We start from the raw sequence: 22,370 nt of genomic DNA on the forward strand, positions 1-22,370 counted from the left end.
GATATCCCTCATAATAAGGACAATGTTGGACTGCGTTTGTGCTCATGTTGCTTGACTTCTCCAACTTTATACTTTTCTCCAGAGTGACGTCGCTAACGGTATGCTACTATGGTTTAGCATTTGCTGACCACGGCGTTTGGCCTTAACTAAAAAAGTTTGGCACATAGCACTGTACATCAAGGAATGTATAACGTTTCTACACGGATGATGCAAAGCCAGTTGGACTCATCGATATCAAGAAAGACCCTATACACTAAATATGTATTGCATTACATTTGTGTGTGTTTAAAGGAACAACTAAATAATTATTCTCCATAAAGGCTTTGAATGAAGATGTCCTTGTGGTTAACACAATATCAGAAACAGGTTGTGGTTTAAAGTGTGTTGAATCATAAATAATAAGTCACACATATGCCTGGTTAATGTTGCGTGGCGTGTCAATACCAAATACCGTACTTTTCGGACTATAAGCCGCGACTTTTTCCCCCATTTTTTTTGTACAGCTAACGGCCACTAGGGAACCTCCTAAATCTATGGATTTTACAGGTACAATTAACCACCTTTAACCCTATGGGCTCTAGGACCGGTCCGCGCCCGCCACCTTTAAGCGGCGGGCTCCAGCAGGAAAAGCTGGAGGCCGGAAAAGAGTGAGACAGGTAGCGCGCCAAAGTGAAAGTGGAACCGAGAGACAGAACGAGAGCAAGACAGACGGACAATTTAGCTGCTGCGGCTTATATGCAGGTGCGCTTTATAGTCCGAAAAGTACGGTACATGTGTGTGGGCGTTTTAGCCAATGTGCGAACTCTGCGCTACTGATTCTTCAACAACGTTCTACGCTCTCCTTGGCCTGCTGTTGTTCCCCTCAAGCGTCTGACCTACAGCAAGTGTTTCTCTGTTATTGGAGCGCGCCAGGATTATAAATGCCGCAGTTGGACCAGTTTGGGGCCCGGAGCCAGCACTGATGCGGTGGAAACACAAAAAACTTTGGAATCGGGGCCCGGCTCCAAACAGCTCTGGAAGCAGCTGGATGGAGAAGGACTACAATGAGAAAGGGGGGCAGTCTTTGTGTCCCGTACCTTGAGGCGGTCCTGTCTCTGGCACAGCTTCCCGCCCCCCAGAGGAGCTCTGCAGTGATGGCTGACCGGGGTGAAGCTCCCAGGGAAGGAGATGTATCTGCTGCGGCTCTCTGCCAGCAGCTCCTTGTTCTCCACCTCCTCGTCCACATCCATGGGAACCCAGAACTGATGCTGGGAGGCCGACCTGCACAGGGACCGCAGAGCATGACGAAGACTCTCCTGTTGCTGTATGGTATTATGAAATTCGTTATATGTTTTTTTTATTATATCTTATCTATTTTTGTATGTGTGGTCTGATCAAATAAATCCTTTGGGACCACTTCGTAGTTAGGGTTGGATACTTTTAGTTGATTGTAAATGTTTCTGTATGATAAATAAACTATTTAAAACTCTCGAAGTGTTGGTAAGATATACTTCGAATACTTTCTGTTTAGAATCTGGGCCCCTGTTCTCAAAGATTCCGAATTTAAATGTATTTAAATGAAATTGAATGTTACAAATGATTCTTTAAAAATCAACACATTTCTATACATAAATGCAAAGGAAGAGGAGTGTTGTGATGATAAATAAAAAACACTTTAAGAGAATTATACCGGTATTCTGAGGATAAAAATGAAGCACTGTGCGCGTGTGTGTGTGTGTGTGTGTGTGTGTGTGTGTGTGTGTGTGTGTGTGTGTGTGTGTGTGTGTGTGTGTGTGTGTGTGTGTGTGTGTGTGTGTGTGGGGTTATTAATCAGCCGGTCTGACCCTGGGTCACACACACACACACACACACACACACACACACACACACACACACACACACACACACACACACACACACACACACACACACACACACACACACACACACACACACACACACACACACACACACACACACACACACACACACACACACACACACACACACACACACAGTGTCTTGGTTACTTGATGATCTTGCCAGCGTTGGGCTGCTCCTGACCCCAGTAGTAGAGGTCCAGACCAAACGGAACCACAGGAGCATTAGCAGCCTTCTGAGAGGGGCCGGGCCCCGAGGAGGAGCCGGGCCCCGAGGAGGAGCCGGGCCCAGAGGAGGATCCGGGCCCAGAGGAGGAGCCGGGCCCCGAGGAGCTGCTGTAGGAAAGTAACAGCAACATTAGGGAACCGTTTCACAATCAGCTACATGCCGCACTGAGTTCACACTGTGGGAGTCTGTAGGGAACTAAGACTGATCTAATTAGGCCTGTCATTAGGGGGGGGGGGGGAGTTCATACATTAGTGCTGCACTGAGAGGCAGGAGGAGTTTTGGTATTAAGGGGCAATATGCTATATCTCTAATCATTATCCGGCTCAGCTGAATACTCGATTCAATTTGGACATTTCAGATGTTACTGAGACTGTTGAACACACCGCTGCTAAGCATAACAATGATCAAGGGAGAAAAGGTAAAGATGTTAAAAGATAGAGCGCTGAACATCAGAAAAATCTACAGAAGAAGACAGACAGAAGTAAACACTAACGGGAACAACATAAGAAGACAGATAGGAAATAAACACTAACGGGAACAACAGAAGAAGACAGACAGGAAGTAAACACTAACGGGAACAACAGAAGAAGACAGACAGGAAGTAAACACTAACAGGAACAACATAAGAACACAGACAGGAAGTAAACACTAACGGGAACAACAGAAGAAGACAGACAGGAAGTAAACACTAATGGGAACAACAGAAGAACACAGACAGGAAGTAAACACTAACGGGAACAACATAAGAAGACAGATAGGAAGTAAACACTAACGGGAACAACATAAGAAGACAGATAGGAAGTAAACACTAACGGGAACAACATAAGAAGACAGATAGGAAGTAAACACTAACGGGAACAACATAAAAACACAGACAGGAAGTAAACACTAACGGGAACAACAGAAGAACACAGACAGGAAGTAAACACTAACGGGAACAACATAAGAAGACAGATAGGAAGTAAACACTAACAGGAACAACATAAGAAGACAGATAGGAAGTAAACACTAACGGGAACAACAGAAGAACACAGACAGGAAGTAAACACTAACGGGAACAACATAAGAAGACAGATAGGAAGTAAACACTAACGGGAACAACAGAAGAAGACCGACAGGAAGTAAACACTAACGGGAACAACATAAGAAGACAGATAGGAAGTAAACACTAACGGGAACAACAGAAGAACACAGACAGGAAGTAAACATTAACAGGAACAACATAAGAAGACAGATAGGAAGTAAACACTAACGGGAACAACAGAAGAAGACAGACAGGAAGTAAACACTAACAGGAACAACATAAGAACACAGACAGGAAGTAAACACTAACGGGAACAACATAAGAAGACAGACAGGAAGTAAACACTAATGGGAACAACAGAAGAACACAGACAGGAAGTAAACATTAACAGGAACAACATAAGCAGACCGATAGGAAGTAAACACTAACGGGAACAACATAAGAAGACAGACAGGAAGTAAACACTAACGGGGACAACAGAAGAAGACAGACAGTAAGTAAACACTAACGGGAGCAGCAGAAGAACACAGACAGGAAGTAAACACTAACGGGAACAACATAAGAAGACAGATAGGAAGTAAACACTAATGGGAACAACAGAAGAACACAGACAGGAAGTAAACACTAACGGGAACAACATAAGAAGACAGATAGGAAGTAAACACTAACGGGAACAACATAACAAGACAGATAGGAAGTAAACACTAACGGGAACAACATAAGAAGACAGATAGGAAGTAAACACTAACGGGAACAACATAAGAACACAGACAGGAAGTAAACACTAACAGGAACAACAGAAGAACACAGACAGGAAGTAAACACTAACGGGAACAACATAAGAAGACAGATAGGAAGTAAACACTAATGGGAACAACATAAGAAGACAGATAGGAAGTACACACTAACAGGAACAACATAAGAAGACAGATAGGAAGTAAACACTAATGGGAACAACAGAAGAAGACAGCCAGGAAGTAAACACTAACGGGAACAACATAAGAAGACAGACAGAAGTAAACACTAACGGGAACAACAGAAGAAGACAGACAGGAAGTAAACACTAACGGGAACAACATAAGAAGACAGACAGGAAGTAAACACTAACGGGAACAACAGAAGAACACAGACAGGAAGTAAACACCAACGGGAACAACATAAGAAGACAGATAGGAAGTAAACACTAACGGGAACAACAGAAGAACACAGACAGGAAGTAAACACCAACGGGAACAACATAAGAAGACAGACAGGAAGTAAACACTAACGGGAACAACAGAAGAACACAGACAGGAAGTAAACACTAACGGGAACAACATAAGAAGACAGACAGGAAGTAAACACTTACGGAAACAACATAAGAAGACAGATAGGAAGTAAACACTAACGGGAACAACATAAGAAGACAGATAGGAAGTAAACACTAACGGGAACAACATAAAAAACACAGACAGGAAGTAAACACTAACGGGAACAACAGAAGAACACAGACAGGAAGTAAACACTAACGGGAACAACATAAGAAGACAGATAGGAAGTAAACACTAACGGGAACAACATAAGAAGACAGATAGGAAGTAAACACTAACGGGAACAACATAAGAAGACAGATAGGAAGTAAACACTAACGGGAACAACATAAGAAGACAGATAGGAAGTAAACACTAACGGGAACAACATAAGAAGACAGATAGGAAGTAAACACTAACAGGAACAACATAAGAAGACAGATAGGAAGTAAACACTAACGGGAACAACAGAAGAAGACAGCCAGGAAGTAAACACTAACGGGAACAACATAAGAAGACAGATAGGAAGTAAACACTAATGGGAACAACATAAGAAGACAGATAGGAAGTACACACTAACAGGAACAACATAAGAAGACAGATAGGAAGTAAACACTAATGGGAACAACAGAAGAAGACAGCCAGGAGGTAAACACTAACGGGAACAACATAAGAAGACAGACAGAAGTAAACACTAACGGGAACAACAGAAGAAGACAGACAGGAAGTAAACACTAACGGGAACAACATAAGAAGACAGACAGGAAGTAAACACTAACGGGAACAACAGAAGAACACAGACAGGAAGTAAACACCAACGGGAACAACATAAGAAGACAGATAGGAAGTAAACACTAACGGGAACAACAGAAGAACACAGACAGGAAGTAAACACCAACGGGAACAACATAAGAAGACAGACAGGAAGTAAACACTAACGGGAACAACAGAAGAACACAGACAGGAAGTAAACACTAACGGGAACAACATAAGAAGACAGACAGGAAGTAAACACTTACGGAAACAACATAAGAAGACAGATAGGAAGTAAACACTAACGGGAACAACATAAGAAGACAGATAGGAAGTAAACACTAACGGGAACAACATAAAAACACAGACAGGAAGTAAACACTAACGGGAACAACAGAAGAACACAGACAGGAAGTAAACACTAACGGGAACAACATAAGAAGACAGATAGGAAGTAAACACTAACGGGAACAACATAAGAAGACAGATAGGAAGTAAACACTAACGGGAACAACATAAGAAGACAGATAGGAAGTAAACACTAACGGGAACAACATAAGAAGACAGATAGGAAGTAAACACTAACGGGAACAACATAAGAAGACAGATAGGAAGTAAACACTAACAGGAACAACATAAGAAGACAGATAGGAAGTAAACACTAACGGGAACAACAGAAGAAGACAGCCAGGAAGTAAACACTAACGGGAACAACATAAGAAGACAGACAGAAGTAAACACTAACGGAAACAACAGAAGAAGACAGACAGGAAGTAAACACTAACGGGAACAACAGAAGAACACAGACAGGAAGTAAACACCAACGGGAACAACATAAGAAGACAGATAGGAAGTAAACACTAACGGGAACAACAGAAGAACACAGACAGGAAGTAAACACCAACGGGAACAACATAAGAAGACAGACAGGAAGTAAACACTAATGGGAACAACAGAAGAACAAAGACAGGAAGTAAACACTAACGGGAACAACATAAGAAGACAGACAGGAAGTAAACACTTACGGGAACAACATAAGAAGACAGATAGGAAGTAAACACTAACGGGAACAACATAAGAAGACAGATAGAAAGTAAACACTAACGGGAACAACATAAAAACACAGACAGGAAGTAAACACTAACGGGAACAACAGAAGAACACAGACAGGAAGTAAACACTAACGGGAACAACATAAGAAGACAGATAGGAAGTAAACACTAACGGGAACAACATAAGAAGACAGATAGGAAGTAAACACTAACAGGAACAACATAAGAAGACAGATAGGAAGTAAACACTAACGGGAACAACATAAAAACACAGACAGGAAGTAAACACTAACGGGAACAACAGAAGAACACAGACAGGAAGTAAACACTAACGGGAACAACATAAGAAGACAGATAGGAAGTAAACACTAACGGGAACAACAGAAGAACACAGACAGGAAGTAAACACTAACGGGAACAACATAAGAAGACAGATAGGAAGTAAACACTAACGGGAACAACAGAAGAAGACAGACAGGAAGTAAACACTAACGGGAACAACATAAGAAGACAGATAGGAAGTAAACACTAACAGGAACAACATAAGAAGACAGATAGGAAGTAAACACTAACGGGAACAACAGAAGAACACAGACAGGAAGTAAACATTAACAGGAACAACATAAGAAGACAGATAGGAAGTAAACACTAACGGGAACAACAGAAGAAGACAGATAGGAAGTAAACATTAACAGGAACAACATAAGAAGACAGATAGGAAGTAAACACTAACGGGAACAACAGAAGAACACAGACAGGAAGTAAACACTAATGGGAACAACATAAGAAGACAGATAGGAAGTAAACACTAACGGGAACAACAGAAGAAGACAGACAGGAAGTAAACACTAACGGGAACAACATAAGAAGACAGATAGGAAGTAAACACTAACGGGAACAACATAAGAACACAGACAGGAAGTAAACACTAACGGGAACAACCGAATAACACAGACAGGAAGTAAACATTAACAGGAACAACATAAGAAGATAGATAGGAAGTAAACACTAACGGGAACAGCAGCAGCACACAGACAGGAAGTAAACACTAACGGGAACAACAGAAGAAGACAGATAGGAAGTAAACATGAACAGGAAAAACATAAGAAGACAGATAGGAAGTAAACACTAACGGGAACAGCAGAAGAACACAGATAGGAAGTAAACACTAACGGGAACAACAGAAGAAGACAGACCAGAAGTAAACATTAACAGGAAAAACATAAGAAGACAGACAGGCAGTAAACACTAACGGGAACAGCAGAAGAAGACAGATAGGAAGTAAACATTAACAGGAAAAACATAAGAAGACAGACAGGAAGTAAACACTAACAGGAACAGCAGAAGAACACAGACAGGAAGTAAACACTAACGGGAACAACATAAGAAGACAGATAGGAAGTAAACACTAACGGGAACAACAGAAGAACACAGACAGGAAGTAAACATTAACAGGAACAACATAAGAAGACAGATAGGAAGTAAACACTAACGGGAACAACAGAAGAAGACAGATAGGAAGTAAACATTAACAGGAACAACATAAGAAGACAGATAGGAAGTAAACACTAACGGGAACAACAGAAGAACACAGACAGGAAGTAAACACTAATGGGAACAACATAAGAAGACAGATAGGAAGTAAACACTAACGGGAACAACAGAAGAAGACAGACAGGAAGTAAACACTAACGGGAACAACATAAGAAGACAGATAGGAAGTAAACACTAACGGGAACAACATAAGAACACAGACAGGAAGTAAACACTAACGGGAACAACCGAATAACACAGACAGGAAGTAAACATTAACAGGAACAACATAAGAAGATAGATAGGAAGTAAACACTAACGGGAACAGCAGCAGCACACAGACAGGAAGTAAACACTAACGGGAACAACAGAAGAAGACAGATAGGAAGTAAACATTAACAGGAAAAACATAAGAAGACAGATAGAAAGTAAACACTAACGGGAACAGCAGAAGAACACAGATAGGAAGTAAACACTAACGGGAACAACAGAAGAAGACAGACCAGAAGTAAACATTAACAGGAAAAACATAAGAAGACAGACAGGAAGTAAACACTAACGGGAACAGCAGAAGAAGACAGATAGGAAGTAAACATTAACAGGAAAAACATAAGAAGACAGACAGGAAGTAAACACTAACAGGAACAGCAGAAGAACACAGACAGGAAGTAAACACTAACGGGAACAGCAGAAGAAGACAGACGTTCATTTCTGTTCATTTCACTCTTAGGGATGTAAAAGGATTTATGTAGCAACTTCAATGAACTGAGTAGAGAGGATGTGAGAGGAGGGGAGTTAGGAGGGGGAGTGAGGACATCAGCAGGTGTACCTGGGCTCTGCAGGCAGGGGGAGGGTCTGGGTGAGGCGGCGCTGGGTGGCTGCTGCACAGGTGGGATCCTGCTCCTCATCATCCATGAGACGCTTCAGCCGCCTGATGGAGGAGAAGGAGGGGGGAGGGGGGGCTGCGGGGGCTTTAGCTGGAGCTCTCTTTGGGGCTGGAGCTGTAGAGGTGGAGGGAACAGGGTCCAAACCTGCCAACAGGAACAGGAAGTTAGGGTCACTGCAGTGCTTTGTTACACACACATTATCTCCTTACTTTAGTACACTTTGTTTTATTTCTTTACGAGTAATTAGCATCCTAGAAAGAGTTCATAATTTACCATAATTATCATTATCGAAAAATAGATTGAAACAAATTAGAATTCAAGTAAAAAACAATATATATATTTTACATTTTTGTTCCGAAGTTTACAAATGTATTGAGTGTTGTTTTAAAAAAAAAATCTGATTAGATGAATTGTTCAAGATGTTAGGATGATTTGTGTTACGTTAATGGAAAGAAAAAAACTATTTTCATATCTATTAAGAGTAATTTGTTTTTACAAATGTAAAACAAATGACTCTTAACTGTTGAAAATGTACAAGAGTGAGTATTCGTTGCCCTACAATATAGCATACTGAATAGTCTGGGTTCTGTACAAAACAAGACATTTGATAATGTGTGAAGGTACATTTTCTCTGTTCCCTTTATATGGAACAAAGCGGTATTGATTACTGATCTGCAGATGAACAGATAATGAGAATAAGCGGCAGTTGCAGCCCTAGGATAGTGAACCCTGATAATGACCCTGCCTACATACTGTTACAATATATGTAATACCTTAAAGGGGACTATCATGTAAGTGCACTTTTGATGTCTTTTATACATAAATATGTGTCCCCGGTGCGTTGGGGAACTCACGCAGCGTCAGAAAATAAAACCCTTTCTCTTTTCCTCCGTACCCACATCTTTTAAAAACGGGGGTACAACGAGCGGATACAAATTTGCTGTCGATATTACGTAATTTCCGATGGTGGACCCACAGAGAGTTGCTATCAGAAACAATGCCTGACGTGTTTTGGACGTAATCTCGTCTTTGTTTACTTTAGCAAGCCTCGCTAACACTCAGAGCTAACCTGTAATGGAGAGTTCATGAGAACTAAAGAGTTCTCATGAACTAAGTTCTGATGAACCTTTGTGGGAAAAGTACTGCAGTGTGAATGCGCCTAATATCTCTAATAGCTCCGCCTCCTCTTTTTTTTTTTCAAGCCAAGCTAAAATCCGCGTTTCTCTCAAGCCCCCAGGAAGTGCGGCGGACTCTGTGCCCAAAATTCGTTGTGTCCAAACGGCGGTACTACAATTTCCGTATCAGTCCGTGACGTCACCCGGCCCAGAAAGACTTTTTCCCATTGACTAACATGGGGAAAGAGACGTCTGTAAATCAGCGGATATTTTTTTTTAACTAATAAAACTACCCAGCATGAACACCTTTATAGCCCTTATTAGAATCATTAGGTCCTTAACGTTGTGAAATGCACTAAAAGCCGAAATCTAGATTTATTTTCTCTCTCCGTTCATTCTAGTGAGCCGAGAGTGCGAGCTCGGGGGGCGGGGCTTAAGGGGCAACTCAACTGCGCATGCTCTATGAGCGCACATACGGGTACTCTGACAGCCAGGCATGATGGGTAATCTGTGACGTTTCGCTCTCTCAAAAGTTGGGCCATTTTGCCTTCATGCACCAATGAGTAGCTCTCATAGGAAAGAACGAGACCCCGCCTCCCACGCTGTATCCAGTTCTTATTATACATCCATGGTTTCTCTAAACAGGGCTGGAATAGAGGGATATGAGGGATGTCTAAAATGCATAATCTTGAATTTTGTGAAAAACACATCATAGATATGTTTTTATATATTTGTATATATCTGAGACCAGCGGCTCCAGAGTATTTTTGTTGGGTAATCTATGGTAGGGCTAACCCATACAGTCTGTATTTGCAATGTAATTACGTACACGCTACATCGCCCCCCTTGACAGTGAAACGCCACGCGTGAGGTTTAGATTATTTCCCTGTCTCAAGCAAAATGGAACTGGATGAAATAAAACGGCACATTTGTCTTGTAGTAAATAAAAAGGGATCACTGTGAACGTGACGTATGATAGTACACGTTGAAGATCCAATGGGGATACTGAATGGCGGTTCCGACTGATCTCATCAGTAAGGCATGACGCAGACCCAACGTTTCGTTGCTCTGATTGGCTGTAGGTCTATTCAAATTGCATTCGGAGGCATTTTGATCTGACCGCGGCCGCGCTGATATTATAACGCCAGAGAATTTCCACACCTTTAGTGAATACAACTCCCCCACTACTTATTATTTAATTTATTGTGCTTACTTTAACATTATTTTTCATGGTGGGGCTAAGCCATTTCTTGGTATGACTGTAGCCTACCCCAGCCATACCCTGGCGCCGCCACTGTCTGAGACCCATAATATAAGCCTAAAAATAGCACGATACAGGATCCAGTTCAAGTACTTACTTGTTGTTTTTAAATCATTGCATGGACTGGCACCACATTGCCTGTCTGAGTTGATGCACCGCCATGCTCCTGCTAGAGCATTGCGCTCAGCTCAGCAAAAATATATTGGTGGTTCCTCGGTGCAGGAAAAAAACCAGAGGTGACCGGGCCTTCAGTGCTGCAGCTCCCAGACTGTGGAACAGCCTCCCAGCACATATCCGGACTGCTGAGTCTATTGAACTTTTTAAATCTCAGCTAAAAACTCACCTCTTTGCACTGGCTTTTAATACTTTTTTTTAATATATATATATATATATATATATATGTTTCTAGTTATTGTGCTTTTTATCATGTTTTTAATTATTGTTTTATGATTGTACTCCCATTGTGTTAATTAATATTGTAGTTATTGCCTGTACAGCACTTTGGTCAACCGAAGGTTGTTTTAAATGTGCTATATAAATAAATAAAGATTGAGATGATAGGTGCACTTTGAAGCAGCCTTATGATGCTTCATATGCGTGCGTGCGTGCGTGGAATTGTAGCCTTTGCAGACCATTTACATGCACTAAAACCTATCGAACACACTACAGGAGAGGGAACACCAGGAAAGCATTATAACTTTCAATCGTTTCTTGATGGTCACAGTCATTCTTGCACGGCTGTGCATTTTCAAAGCAAGGTGCTATTTAAAAACCTAAAACCAAGTCAACAGTCAGGTTAACCCCCCCCCCCCCCCCGTGATCCCTTCCTCTCTTTGTCGGACTCAATCTGCTCTTTTCAAAGGTTTGTCTGGATGTTGTGGAAGTTAAGACGCACAGATCAATGGAAGGAAATGTGTATAGTAGTGTGTGTGTGTGTGTGTGTGTGTGTGTGTGTGTGTGTGTGTGTGTGTGTGTGTGTGTGTGTGTGTGTGTGTGTGTGTGTGTGTGTGTGTGTGTGTGTGTGTGTGTGTGTGTGTGTGTGTGTGTGTGTGTGTGTGTGTGTGTGTGTGTGTGTGTGTGTGTGTGTGTGTGTGTGTGTGTGAGGGGGGTTGTTAGAGAAAGAGAGAGAGAAAGGGGGTTAAGGGGGTTTGAGGAGAAGACAGGGAGGGAGAAAGCGAGAGAGGAAAGGCGGAAAGAGGTATTGATTTTCTCGGGTTAAGCAGGGCCTGTAATTAAAATGTTAATTTGAGAAAGAGAGAGATAGTGTCCTGACAGCAGAGGGGGGGATAAGAGGACTGATAATCAGAATGACAGAACAGGATGGAGGGGAAGAAAGAGAGAGCAAGAGATATCGATGGAGAAAGAGAGGAAATAGAAGGAGGAGAGATCAGAGGCAGGCTTTCTCAATGAATGAACACTGGAAGGAATGAGAAGAAAAGAAAGAGAGAGAAATGATAGATGTGATCTGCTGCTGAGAGGAAGAGGACCACAGAGAGCAGGGATGGGAAGACGTTTGGAACCGGGAGAGAACAGACGGACTACACAACACCTTTTGAAATCTTAGATATACCTTTGAGACGAGAGGTTATCCTCGTCCAAATGACATCACATATATGATGGATTATATATTATGTTAGCAACAGGAAACATTCTAGCAGATGAACACCTTCTACCTTCAGGCTCTTACTTGCATGGTCACTTGAAGCTAATAAATGAGCCACCAGCAAGTGTCAAGGCTGAAAGCATTTGTGCATCTTCAGAAGAAAAAGGTAAGGGTCAGAAGCCTGATCACTACTCGAGGAGCTGCTGTGGCTCGATAGCTAACCAGCAGAAATACAGGTGCTATCGTGCCACAAATCTAGCAAGCTAGTTTGCTAAACAGAGAACACATGTGTATGAATGGGAATGTTCTAAAAAATAGCTCGCCAAGCAAATCCAAAATGTAAAAAATACACAAAGCAAAAAAGGAAATGTAACTAAAATAATCTACCCTATGCATAAACGAAACCTCAATCATAGCGAACTCTATCTACTTACTACAACTCTATGTCGATCCAACAGGTAGATATAGGTGGTTATATATGGGTTTACTGGCAGGCCGCAAACCACTTCACGGCGTATACTGCCCCCCGAAGTCCCCGGCCGGAAGTCCCCGGAGTTGGGGAAGGCTTCAGTAGAAGCTGCTGGGAGTCCCAGCAGCTTCTACTGAAGCCTTCCGAGTAAATCGCCAGAACGCCAACACCTCCTCATCTCCACCGCTCCCATGTTTTCTTTTGTGTTGCCATAAGTTAGTCTCTCTGCGTTTGTGTGCTGGGCTAATGCTAATGCTAATAATGCTAATGCGAGCAAATAAAATGGCGGCTTCACAATACTTTTTATTATTTTATTATCTTTGCTTTGTAATGCCTGTTGTAAAATGCCATTATATGTGTTTTTACTGTATTTATTCCCAAAAAGTCTTTTAATTTGTTTTGTAAAGCACTTTGAATTGTCGCGTACAGAAAAGTGCTATATAAATAAACTTGCCTTGCCTACGGGGCGTGGTTTGCAATCCTCCCAGCCAATCAGAAATGGGAACCTTTATCTCCCATGAAAGTACCTGCTCTCTAGCAGGGACTGGAAAGGGGGTGAAAAGGTTCTCATCAACTAAGTTCTAGTTCCGGATTTTTTTGGTGTGAACTGTGAATGCAAATTTTCGGAACTATATCGGAACTATACTGGGAAAAGTACTCCGGTGTGAAAGCGCCTAATGTGTACTATAGGACAGTAAACAAAACAAAAAGTTTAAAAAGGGAGTGATTAGTAAAATATGCGTAAATAAAAATAAAGAATGCTGACTAGGTAACATAAGATAAGAATAAACAAGTTTAAATGATTTGTTATTGGTTGTGATCATATTCTAAAGATGTTTGGATTATTGAAAAGTATGCAGCTCCCTTTCATAGAGTGTTGAGAGCTGTATCCATACATTCATGTTGTGCTCAAAGTGCACCAGATTGATGCATTTCACTTCCCCTAGAGGAGGTGAGGTCCACGCCCAAATAAAGCAGGTTGAAATAATTAAATTGCATACATGTTCTTTTAGTAAACACTGATCTGTCCCACAGACCCAAACAGCACACAAAGGTTAAAGGTAAGAATATCATAATGTTAAAATGTGCTAAATATATACACTGCAAAAAAAAAAAAAAGAGGAGTAAGAGCAGCAAACGACATGTTTTATTTTTTGAAAGTAGCTCTCCTCCTAAAAAAGGTTGGTGACCCCTGCGCTAACTGTTGTTTAATTGTGGTTGTTGTATTTACGCTAAAGAAATCATAAAGCGATGTGAATACGTGGAGATTATCCTGCTGAACAAAACATGTAAGTATCATAAACATGTTTGCGGAAGAGCTTATTTTCTGCAATATTCAAAGATCCAATGAATAAATCCGATTGCTTTTTGTCGATGGAGCTTTTTGAATGCTAACTTCCAGGTCGGTATGTTAGTACTGAACCACTCTATGATGCATCCTGTAAAAGTTATCACTGCCACGACCGTTTGCCGTCTGTCAACACCAAAGAAAAAAGCATGTCCAAAGTTGAACCTTCATTAAACACCCACACAGTGGACGTGGACACATTTGGACCTAAATGTGTCCACTGTCCTGGTGCTGTACATTTCATAATCACACCAACTGTTTGTGACCAACTACAGGCTGCTAACCAAAAACACGTTCAAAGAAACATTGACTTTGAGACGAGGGAAACTGAAGCGCTGAACTGCTAACCAATGTCGGGTTTGATTCCTGCGCCACTCTGCTGGAGAGCTCGAGCCAGACTGCTAACATTAGCTGCACCGTGAGAGGAATCTATGGATTCATACATGTTTTGTCTTTGTTTAGCAAAAACAAAAACTCTTTATTCCTGTTTGTGTAATGTGTTCCAAAACCTGCAGTGCCAGAACATTTATGAAACCATATATTTGCTGGTCGTTAGTAATCGGTTGGAGAGTGCAAAGATTAAGAAACTCACTAGGTAGTTGCTGCTTTGGGTTTTTTTCTATTGCATTTCCTGACAATAGAATTTATAATTTACATCACATTACATTTGCTTTGTAACTTACAATAAGTGCCATTAACCAAGAGGACACTAAATCAGGACAGCTCGAATCCTGTAACGGCTTTAAAAAGGCGCTGAACCTTGGAAGTGATACAGACATTCTAATTATTATTAGTTATTACTAACTGTATTTTCATTGGCCAAGGTGCAGAGGAAGCAGGTGTGTGTCAGCGTGCAGTGGAATATAGACGTCCTGCTGTCCTGGCTCAGTCCACGCTTCAGGAGCCAGCACAGATTCATCCATTAAAAAGTTTACAAATAGATAAACACATATCAGAATAAAACAAGTAGACGATGGATGAGTATGCAAGGCGCTCTGGCTTGGTTGCTGCTGTGTGTGTGTACTGTATGTGTGTGTGGGGGGTAAAACCTAGGTGCAGGGCTAATAGGGGCTCATTAAGGAGGTTGCATTGTTAATGTGGTATGGCCCCTGCAGATCATTACCTAACCCACTAATCACCCTGACACACACACACACACACACACACACACACACACACACACACACACACACACACACACACACACACACACACACACACACACACACACACACACACACACACACACACACACACACACACACACACACACACACACACACACACACACACACACACACACACACACACGGCTGTTTGGGCACATCAGATACAATCTAATTACTTTAGCGTCTAATTGATTAGTAATGGAGGGAGGTGGGAGTGGAGCAGGCTCTCAGGTAGAGAGGAGGCTCAGTGTGAATGTAATGACTCAGGAGGCTGCTGGGAGGTCAAAGGTCGCCTCACAGCTGAACACGCAATAACACCACGGTCTGCAACGTGTTCTGCTATGGTGTCATTAACAAAGACACACACACAGTAAAGAAAGTAATGCTGGCAGATATGAGTGGGGGGGGGGGTGAATGTGGCTGACGGAGCAGTGTGAGACGTTTACCGTTGCCTGGAGCCTGGTGAAAATGACACTAACAGCAAATCTAATATTTAGGGGGAAAGCGTGTCGTTGTAAAGCTGACGCTGCGTTGAGATGAGCAGGCCGTTGGTTAATGACCTGAACATTCGACCTCTAACCTAGCATGCTGCCTGGAGGCTAGACATGATCCATACAGGGGCAATGAAACCGCAGAGCAACAAGAACATAACTGCACTCATATGCAGCTACTGATGACTCAAGGTGAAGGGGAATGGATGTGTCGACAGCACGATATCCATCAAAGACACACGGGGCGAATACTTGTGGAAAAGAAACATCTGTCTCCATTACGAGAGCGTCCTGCATTCCAAATCAGAGAGCTCACGGTTAGCATTCAGCGCGTGGGACTATGCAGACCATTAGCTCACCCATTGTGAGCTTGTTAGGGCATTTAGCAGTATGTCCTCCCGGGGTCAGTCTCAGGGCAGTACTCAGGGGTTCTGGTGAGCAGATACTCGGGCCAAGACTTCCTGTTCCTGATTAGAAACTACAGACGTTGAGAGGCGACGTCTATGGCAGGATTGTTTTCCATTAGGCAGTTTAAAAGCTTATCTTAAGAGAATACAATCTGAATCCTCAAAAGCCAATGGGTTCTAATGGCCCTCAGAAGTACTGTTTACGCATGGAGGTATAAAGAGAACTGGAAACAGTGTTGGAGGCAGGGCCCTGTTCATTCCTATGAAAGTTGCAATTCGCTGAGCAAGACAAAAATTGATCGACTAGATTAAAAAGAATCCGGATAAATGGGGGACTTCAGGCGATGGAGCTTGTGTGTTTTCCTGAAGCTCCGCTTCCAATTTCACGTCCTCAGCTCAGTCTAATGAATGGAGAGTGAAAGTAACTCTGGAGTTTCTGCTTTTTTTTTTTTTTAAATAACCTCTGTGCTGATTGACATACGTGTCTTTCGCAATGTAAGTCAATGGGAAAAAGTATTTTTCGGCCCAATGACGTCACGGACGAGAACAGAAGTATAGTACCACCTAGTGGCCACTACAAGAATTGGCTTCAAAAGCGGCCACACCCCCGGGGAGCTTGCTCAAATGTGATTGGCCAATACTAACCAGAGTACCTGTTGCTTCTGGTAATTAGATTTGTTCTGGGTATTCCCCAATGACAGCTGACTGTTGACCGTTTGCTTTCACATCAACCTGAGTGGACAACACCTTGAGGCTATGCTCGGATCTTGCTTCAGGTTTTTAAAGCTGCAACAATCAACACATTACCATGAACCATCTCTCAACTGGCTGTGTAGTTAAATGTGAAGGGCACAAAGACAATATTAACCAACTCCCCACGTGAGCCTCTTTCAGATCATAGTTTCTGATTTGTGAAAAATCCCCAACACATTGAGCTCTGCTCTGAATAACCTCTGCCCAGACGAAGCTGTGTCGGTAGAAGCCACTGTCCTCTCCCCTCAGCAGGAATCAGCAGACTCATAGACTGGCTGGGGAGCAGAGGGCAGCCTGTCGCAGCTACAGAGGCAGGATGTGAGCACACGGACAGATGAAGTATTATTGTTTGGATTTGAAATACGAAGTGGCAGCCCTATCAGATTGTTCCATTCTGGGTCATTTGGACTCGCTGTATTCAGGTTATGAGTTTGACATAGACCAGCATTACTCAACCAGTGGTCCTCCAGGGACCCCCAGTGATCTGGAGGGAGAGGGTCCACAGAATAAATGGGGGATTTAATTCACTTTAGAAGTGAGATCAAGAGTCACACGACTTGATTAACTGGTCCTCCTCCACGGTTATCTCCCCAACTAGTGAACAACTATGAACTGCTGGTCTTACAACCACACTCATCCAATGGGAGTCTGTGGCACACACACACACACACACACACACACACACACACACACACACACACACACACACACACACACACACACACACACACACACACACACACACACACACACACACACACACACACACACACACACACACACACACACACACACACACACACACACACACACACACACACACACACACACACACACTTCAGAAGCCCTTCACCTGCACACTACCAGCTGCTGAGGGCTGCTCTTTGAAGTGTGTCTGTGTGTGTGTGTCTTTGTTTGTTAAGTGTGTGTGTGAAACTTAAAAGATTAGGGCAGCAGCAGGTCTCCTTTTGTAGCTTAACCTCACTATTTATGCACGTGTCCGTAGGCTTAAGGTTGGAGGTGTGTGTGTGTGTGTGTGTGTGTGTGTGTGTGTGTGTGTGTGTGTGTGTGTGTGTGTGTGTGTGTGTGTGTGTGTGTTGAACGTACCATACTCAGCTCGTAGGTGCTCTGGAATGTGTGGCTCATATCCCTCCTTCTCTGGAACCTCATCGAAGTCTTCATCGTCATCGTCATCGTCGTCTTCCTCTTCGTCTGTAGCCTTCATCTAAGGAAGATTACGGATGGTTTTACACTTCGATGGGCAATCACATATAAATATTATGTAACATTAGTTTATAGGTTTTTTCAACATCACACCCGTATTACACTGTTATTACACCAATAGAGATTAAAACACCCATAACACCGTACACCAATACTACTCTGTTATTACACCCCTAATATACCCGTGTTACTCTGTTATTACACCCCTAATATACCCGTGTTACTCTGTTATTACACCCCTAATATACCCGTGTTACTCTGTTATTACACCCCTAATATACCCGTGTTACTCTGTTATTACACCCCTAATACAATGTAATTAGACCTATATTACACCCATGTAATACCCATATTACACTGTGATTACACAGTATTACATCCACTGGACTCATGGACACAGCTGTCGAATGATTGCATACCCAGGATACGGGATTTTGGACAAACACACAACACTTGTTCGTCATTCATGTTGTTTTAAATAATATAGTATATCAAAATCATATATGAGGACATACATGATGGCCTATATTTTAAGGGAGAAGGGAAGGCATATAGTGTGTGTGTGTGTGTGTGTGTGTGCGTGCGTGCGTGCGTGTGTGTGTGTGTGTGTGTGTGTGTGATGAGCTGCTATCAGCGCTAAGCAGAATTTATGGTTTTTAATTTCCTGGTGAGGTTGTTAGCCATTGACTGGGGTACAATGCAGAACACAACACTCCATACACACAGGGGTCATTTCCATAACACAGATGTGTGTGTGTGTGTGTGTGTGTGTGTGTGTGTGTGTGTGTGTGTGTGTGTGTGTGTGTGTGTGTGTGTGTGTGTGTGTGTGTGTGTGTGTGTGTGTGTGTGTGTGTGTGTGTGTGTGTGTGTGTGTGTGTGTGTCTTCAACAGACGAGGACACATACACTTCAGTCAAGCAGCATAGTAACCACAGTGATTAGGGTTATGGGGAGCAGTAAAAACGTTAAGCTAACCCCTTACTCTCAAGGGTCTCTTTTTCATTAGTGTGTAATAACAGTGTGTGTAGTTGTGAGTGTGTTGCTGCAGATAAAGCCCATTAGAATGTTTGAATTAGTTTACAAATGATGAGTCTCCGTATGATTACTAAAGCACAAGTGAACCATAAGACGGCGTCAGTTAACCGTGTCAGCCCTGAACACACCTCTCCACCCGGCACACACACACACACACACACACACACACACACACACACACACACACACACACACACACACACACACACACACACACACACACACACACACACACACACACACACACACACACACACACACACACACACACACACACACACACACACACACACACACACACACACACACACACACACACACACACACACACACACACACACCAATAAAAAGACTTCATATTACAGCACTCACTACTCATTAAGCAGCAACTAAACAATTAAAGCATAATTAGCTGTTGTTAATGCAGCCATGTATACTGGTGGGTGGTCTGAGAGGAATTGGGCTCAGATTTGATGTTAAACATAAAAAGTAAATGGCAATGAAACAAGTGAATCATTTTTCAAATTGCTTTCTGTTTTTAGGCCCCGGGATCTAAAGGGTTTGTGATATGGACTTGAGTGCTGGTGAGCAGCAACTGACTGACTGATTTTTAATTATGATTCAACAAACTGGTCAGGTACCAATAAAATAAAAGCAACAACTGGGCCGTATGGTGACCGTGCTGATTATAGGACGTTGTAGCGAATGCACCACTATTTAACCACCTCTTCTGTGGACCCACTTATATTTAGGAATTGGTGCAGCAGTCTATCCTCTGTGGAAAACACACGTTTATGACACTTCCATGTTTTGTTCAGTAGGATAATCTCCACATATCAACAATGATTTTATAATAGTTTAAGTGTAAATTAAATCTACAAAAGTAAAAAGCTAAAGCTATGAACGGTCCACATGATAGTCAGTCACATGACTTCACGTCACAACCGCTAAGCAATAGGCGGCTAAGGTTTGGCATGATGATGTTTAGTAATTGTTTGAATGCTGTTCAGCAGGAAATGCATTTTCTAGTTTCAGTTAGTGGCCTGTTGGCATTCACCAGTGGGGTATTAATTGATGTATTTTGTCCTTAAAGAAAAAACACAGATCTTATTTCAGGCATCTTACCAAAAACACGTTAAAAAAGGCTGACCTGAGATGAATCCGGACCATCAGCTTTACTGAACTCTGCATGTTGTCTGAAATGTATGAACCCAGGGATGCCTTAAAATGCTTTGGCATGGACAAATGTATGTGAATGTTAGTCCAGTATGGCAGCGTATGGCAATGTAATAATACAAGAAGTATCAAAATCTGCAGGCATACTGAGTAACACTAGTGGGAATGATGAGTGTCAACGGTGAACATGATAAAAAAGTGAGTTCCAAGGTACAGTCAAAGTTACTCAAAGGTAATAATGTAGCCTTCCCCTGACTGTTATAAACACAGCCGTTATTACTGCAAATGATACTTTAATATAAACTGGAGAATACAATTCCTGAAGAAATGGCTAGTGGGAATCAATGCTTTATGCTGAAAATCTGATGCTAAACTGCAATGCTGAAATGTAATGTGTAAGAAGAAAGTGAAGAATTTAGATTGAAATGATACATGAACACTGGGGGCTTGAATGTGTGATGAGAGAAGAAAATAAAGTAAAAAGGCTTGGAAAAGCAGCAGAATATTTTAAGTGCAAACTTTTGAACTAACTTGATGACAAATTATCTGTCGCCATGCCAACGGCATTTGATGGCATCCCATAATACGCTTAGATGCAATGATGGCTGCATCGTTACCAAACCTGTGAAGTTTTGGGCCGTTCGGAGTATTTTCACTGAAGTTATGAGAACACCGTGTTTCATGGTGAGTATTGTGTTGCCATGGCAACGGCAAATGAAGAAATCTCAAAACTGTCCCGTAGATGTCTTCCCGGCTGGACTGTTAGCACACATGTGAAGTTTGAGCGACATCGTGTTTTTATGTTTCCATGGAAACAGCATATGAAGACACCCCATAATTGACGTAGAGCTGTTGAGGGCAGGAACATTAACCATTATCTGAAGTCTGCTGTTGTTTTATGGCGAGGGATGCGTTGCCATAGTAACACCACATTACGTAACATCAGATTTGATGTAGAGCTGTGTTAACCATTATCTGAAGTCTGCTGCTCTGAGCATGTCAGTTGGAGTTATGACATCATCGTGTTCCATGACACGACAGGTGTTTATATTTGAGCTAACGACGTGTCCAGAGATCAAAGGTTTCCATGGTGATGTGCAGTAATCAGTGAGAGGAGAGCATTTTCATTGTTCTGAATGAGAGATAAACCTCTTACATGTGAACGCTTTGTTAAAGAACCGTAACAGATATCGGTGAAATTCCCGACCGAGCTGAACGTGTTGATGTTTGAACGGAGTTTCTGCGATGTGGAATGTGGGAGCAGAAGAGGCGCAAAATAACCCGGCGGAATAAAGAATTTCGTGCGTCGAAGAACAGATAGTTGGAATGCTGTATCAGCATTCCCACTAAATAAGGGGTTGCACAGACCGACCTGAGGAGTGAGATACTGAGACCTGACGTTATTTATCAACCAGAGAAAAGAGAAGAGAGGATGCTATGAAACAGAACAGAGCGTTTTACAGAGCAAACCAAACTTTCTCCATTACTCCAGTCCACTGCTACACTTATTCACCCCCCCCACACACACCCGCACAGATATAGTCTCTATAGGTTTTGTGCTTGTCTGCTTTAATCCTGGCTGGTTTATTCTGCTCTGATCAATGGCCTGAGACTAAGAAGTGATCACCCAGCTGGAGGAAAACCCTGCCCTAACATCATCCCTTTTCCCCCTCTTTCAGCCTCTTTGTCTCTAA

At 42.3% G+C, this 22,370-nt stretch overlaps 1 protein-coding gene across 1 annotated transcript in view; it reads right to left on the reverse strand.

Annotated features, from left to right (window-relative positions):
• Window positions 1-22,370, reverse strand: part of uvssa (UV-stimulated scaffold protein A) — a 42,017-nt gene that overhangs the window by 4,697 nt on the left and 14,950 nt on the right. The window contains exons 6-10 of the mRNA XM_034092285.2: window positions 18,350-18,467; window positions 8,569-8,770; window positions 2,010-2,195; window positions 1,077-1,260; window positions 876-1,023 (exon numbers count right to left, since the gene is read on the reverse strand). Of these exons, the coding sequence (XP_033948176.1) occupies window positions 876-1,023; window positions 1,077-1,260; window positions 2,010-2,195; window positions 8,569-8,770; window positions 18,350-18,467 (838 nt within the window). The remainder of the gene's footprint in view (window positions 1-875; window positions 1,024-1,076; window positions 1,261-2,009; window positions 2,196-8,568; window positions 8,771-18,349; window positions 18,468-22,370) is intronic.

This window comes from Pseudochaenichthys georgianus, chromosome 10 (assembly GCF_902827115.2).
Source record: "Pseudochaenichthys georgianus chromosome 10, fPseGeo1.2, whole genome shotgun sequence".
NCBI lineage: Eukaryota > Metazoa > Chordata > Actinopteri > Perciformes > Channichthyidae > Pseudochaenichthys > Pseudochaenichthys georgianus.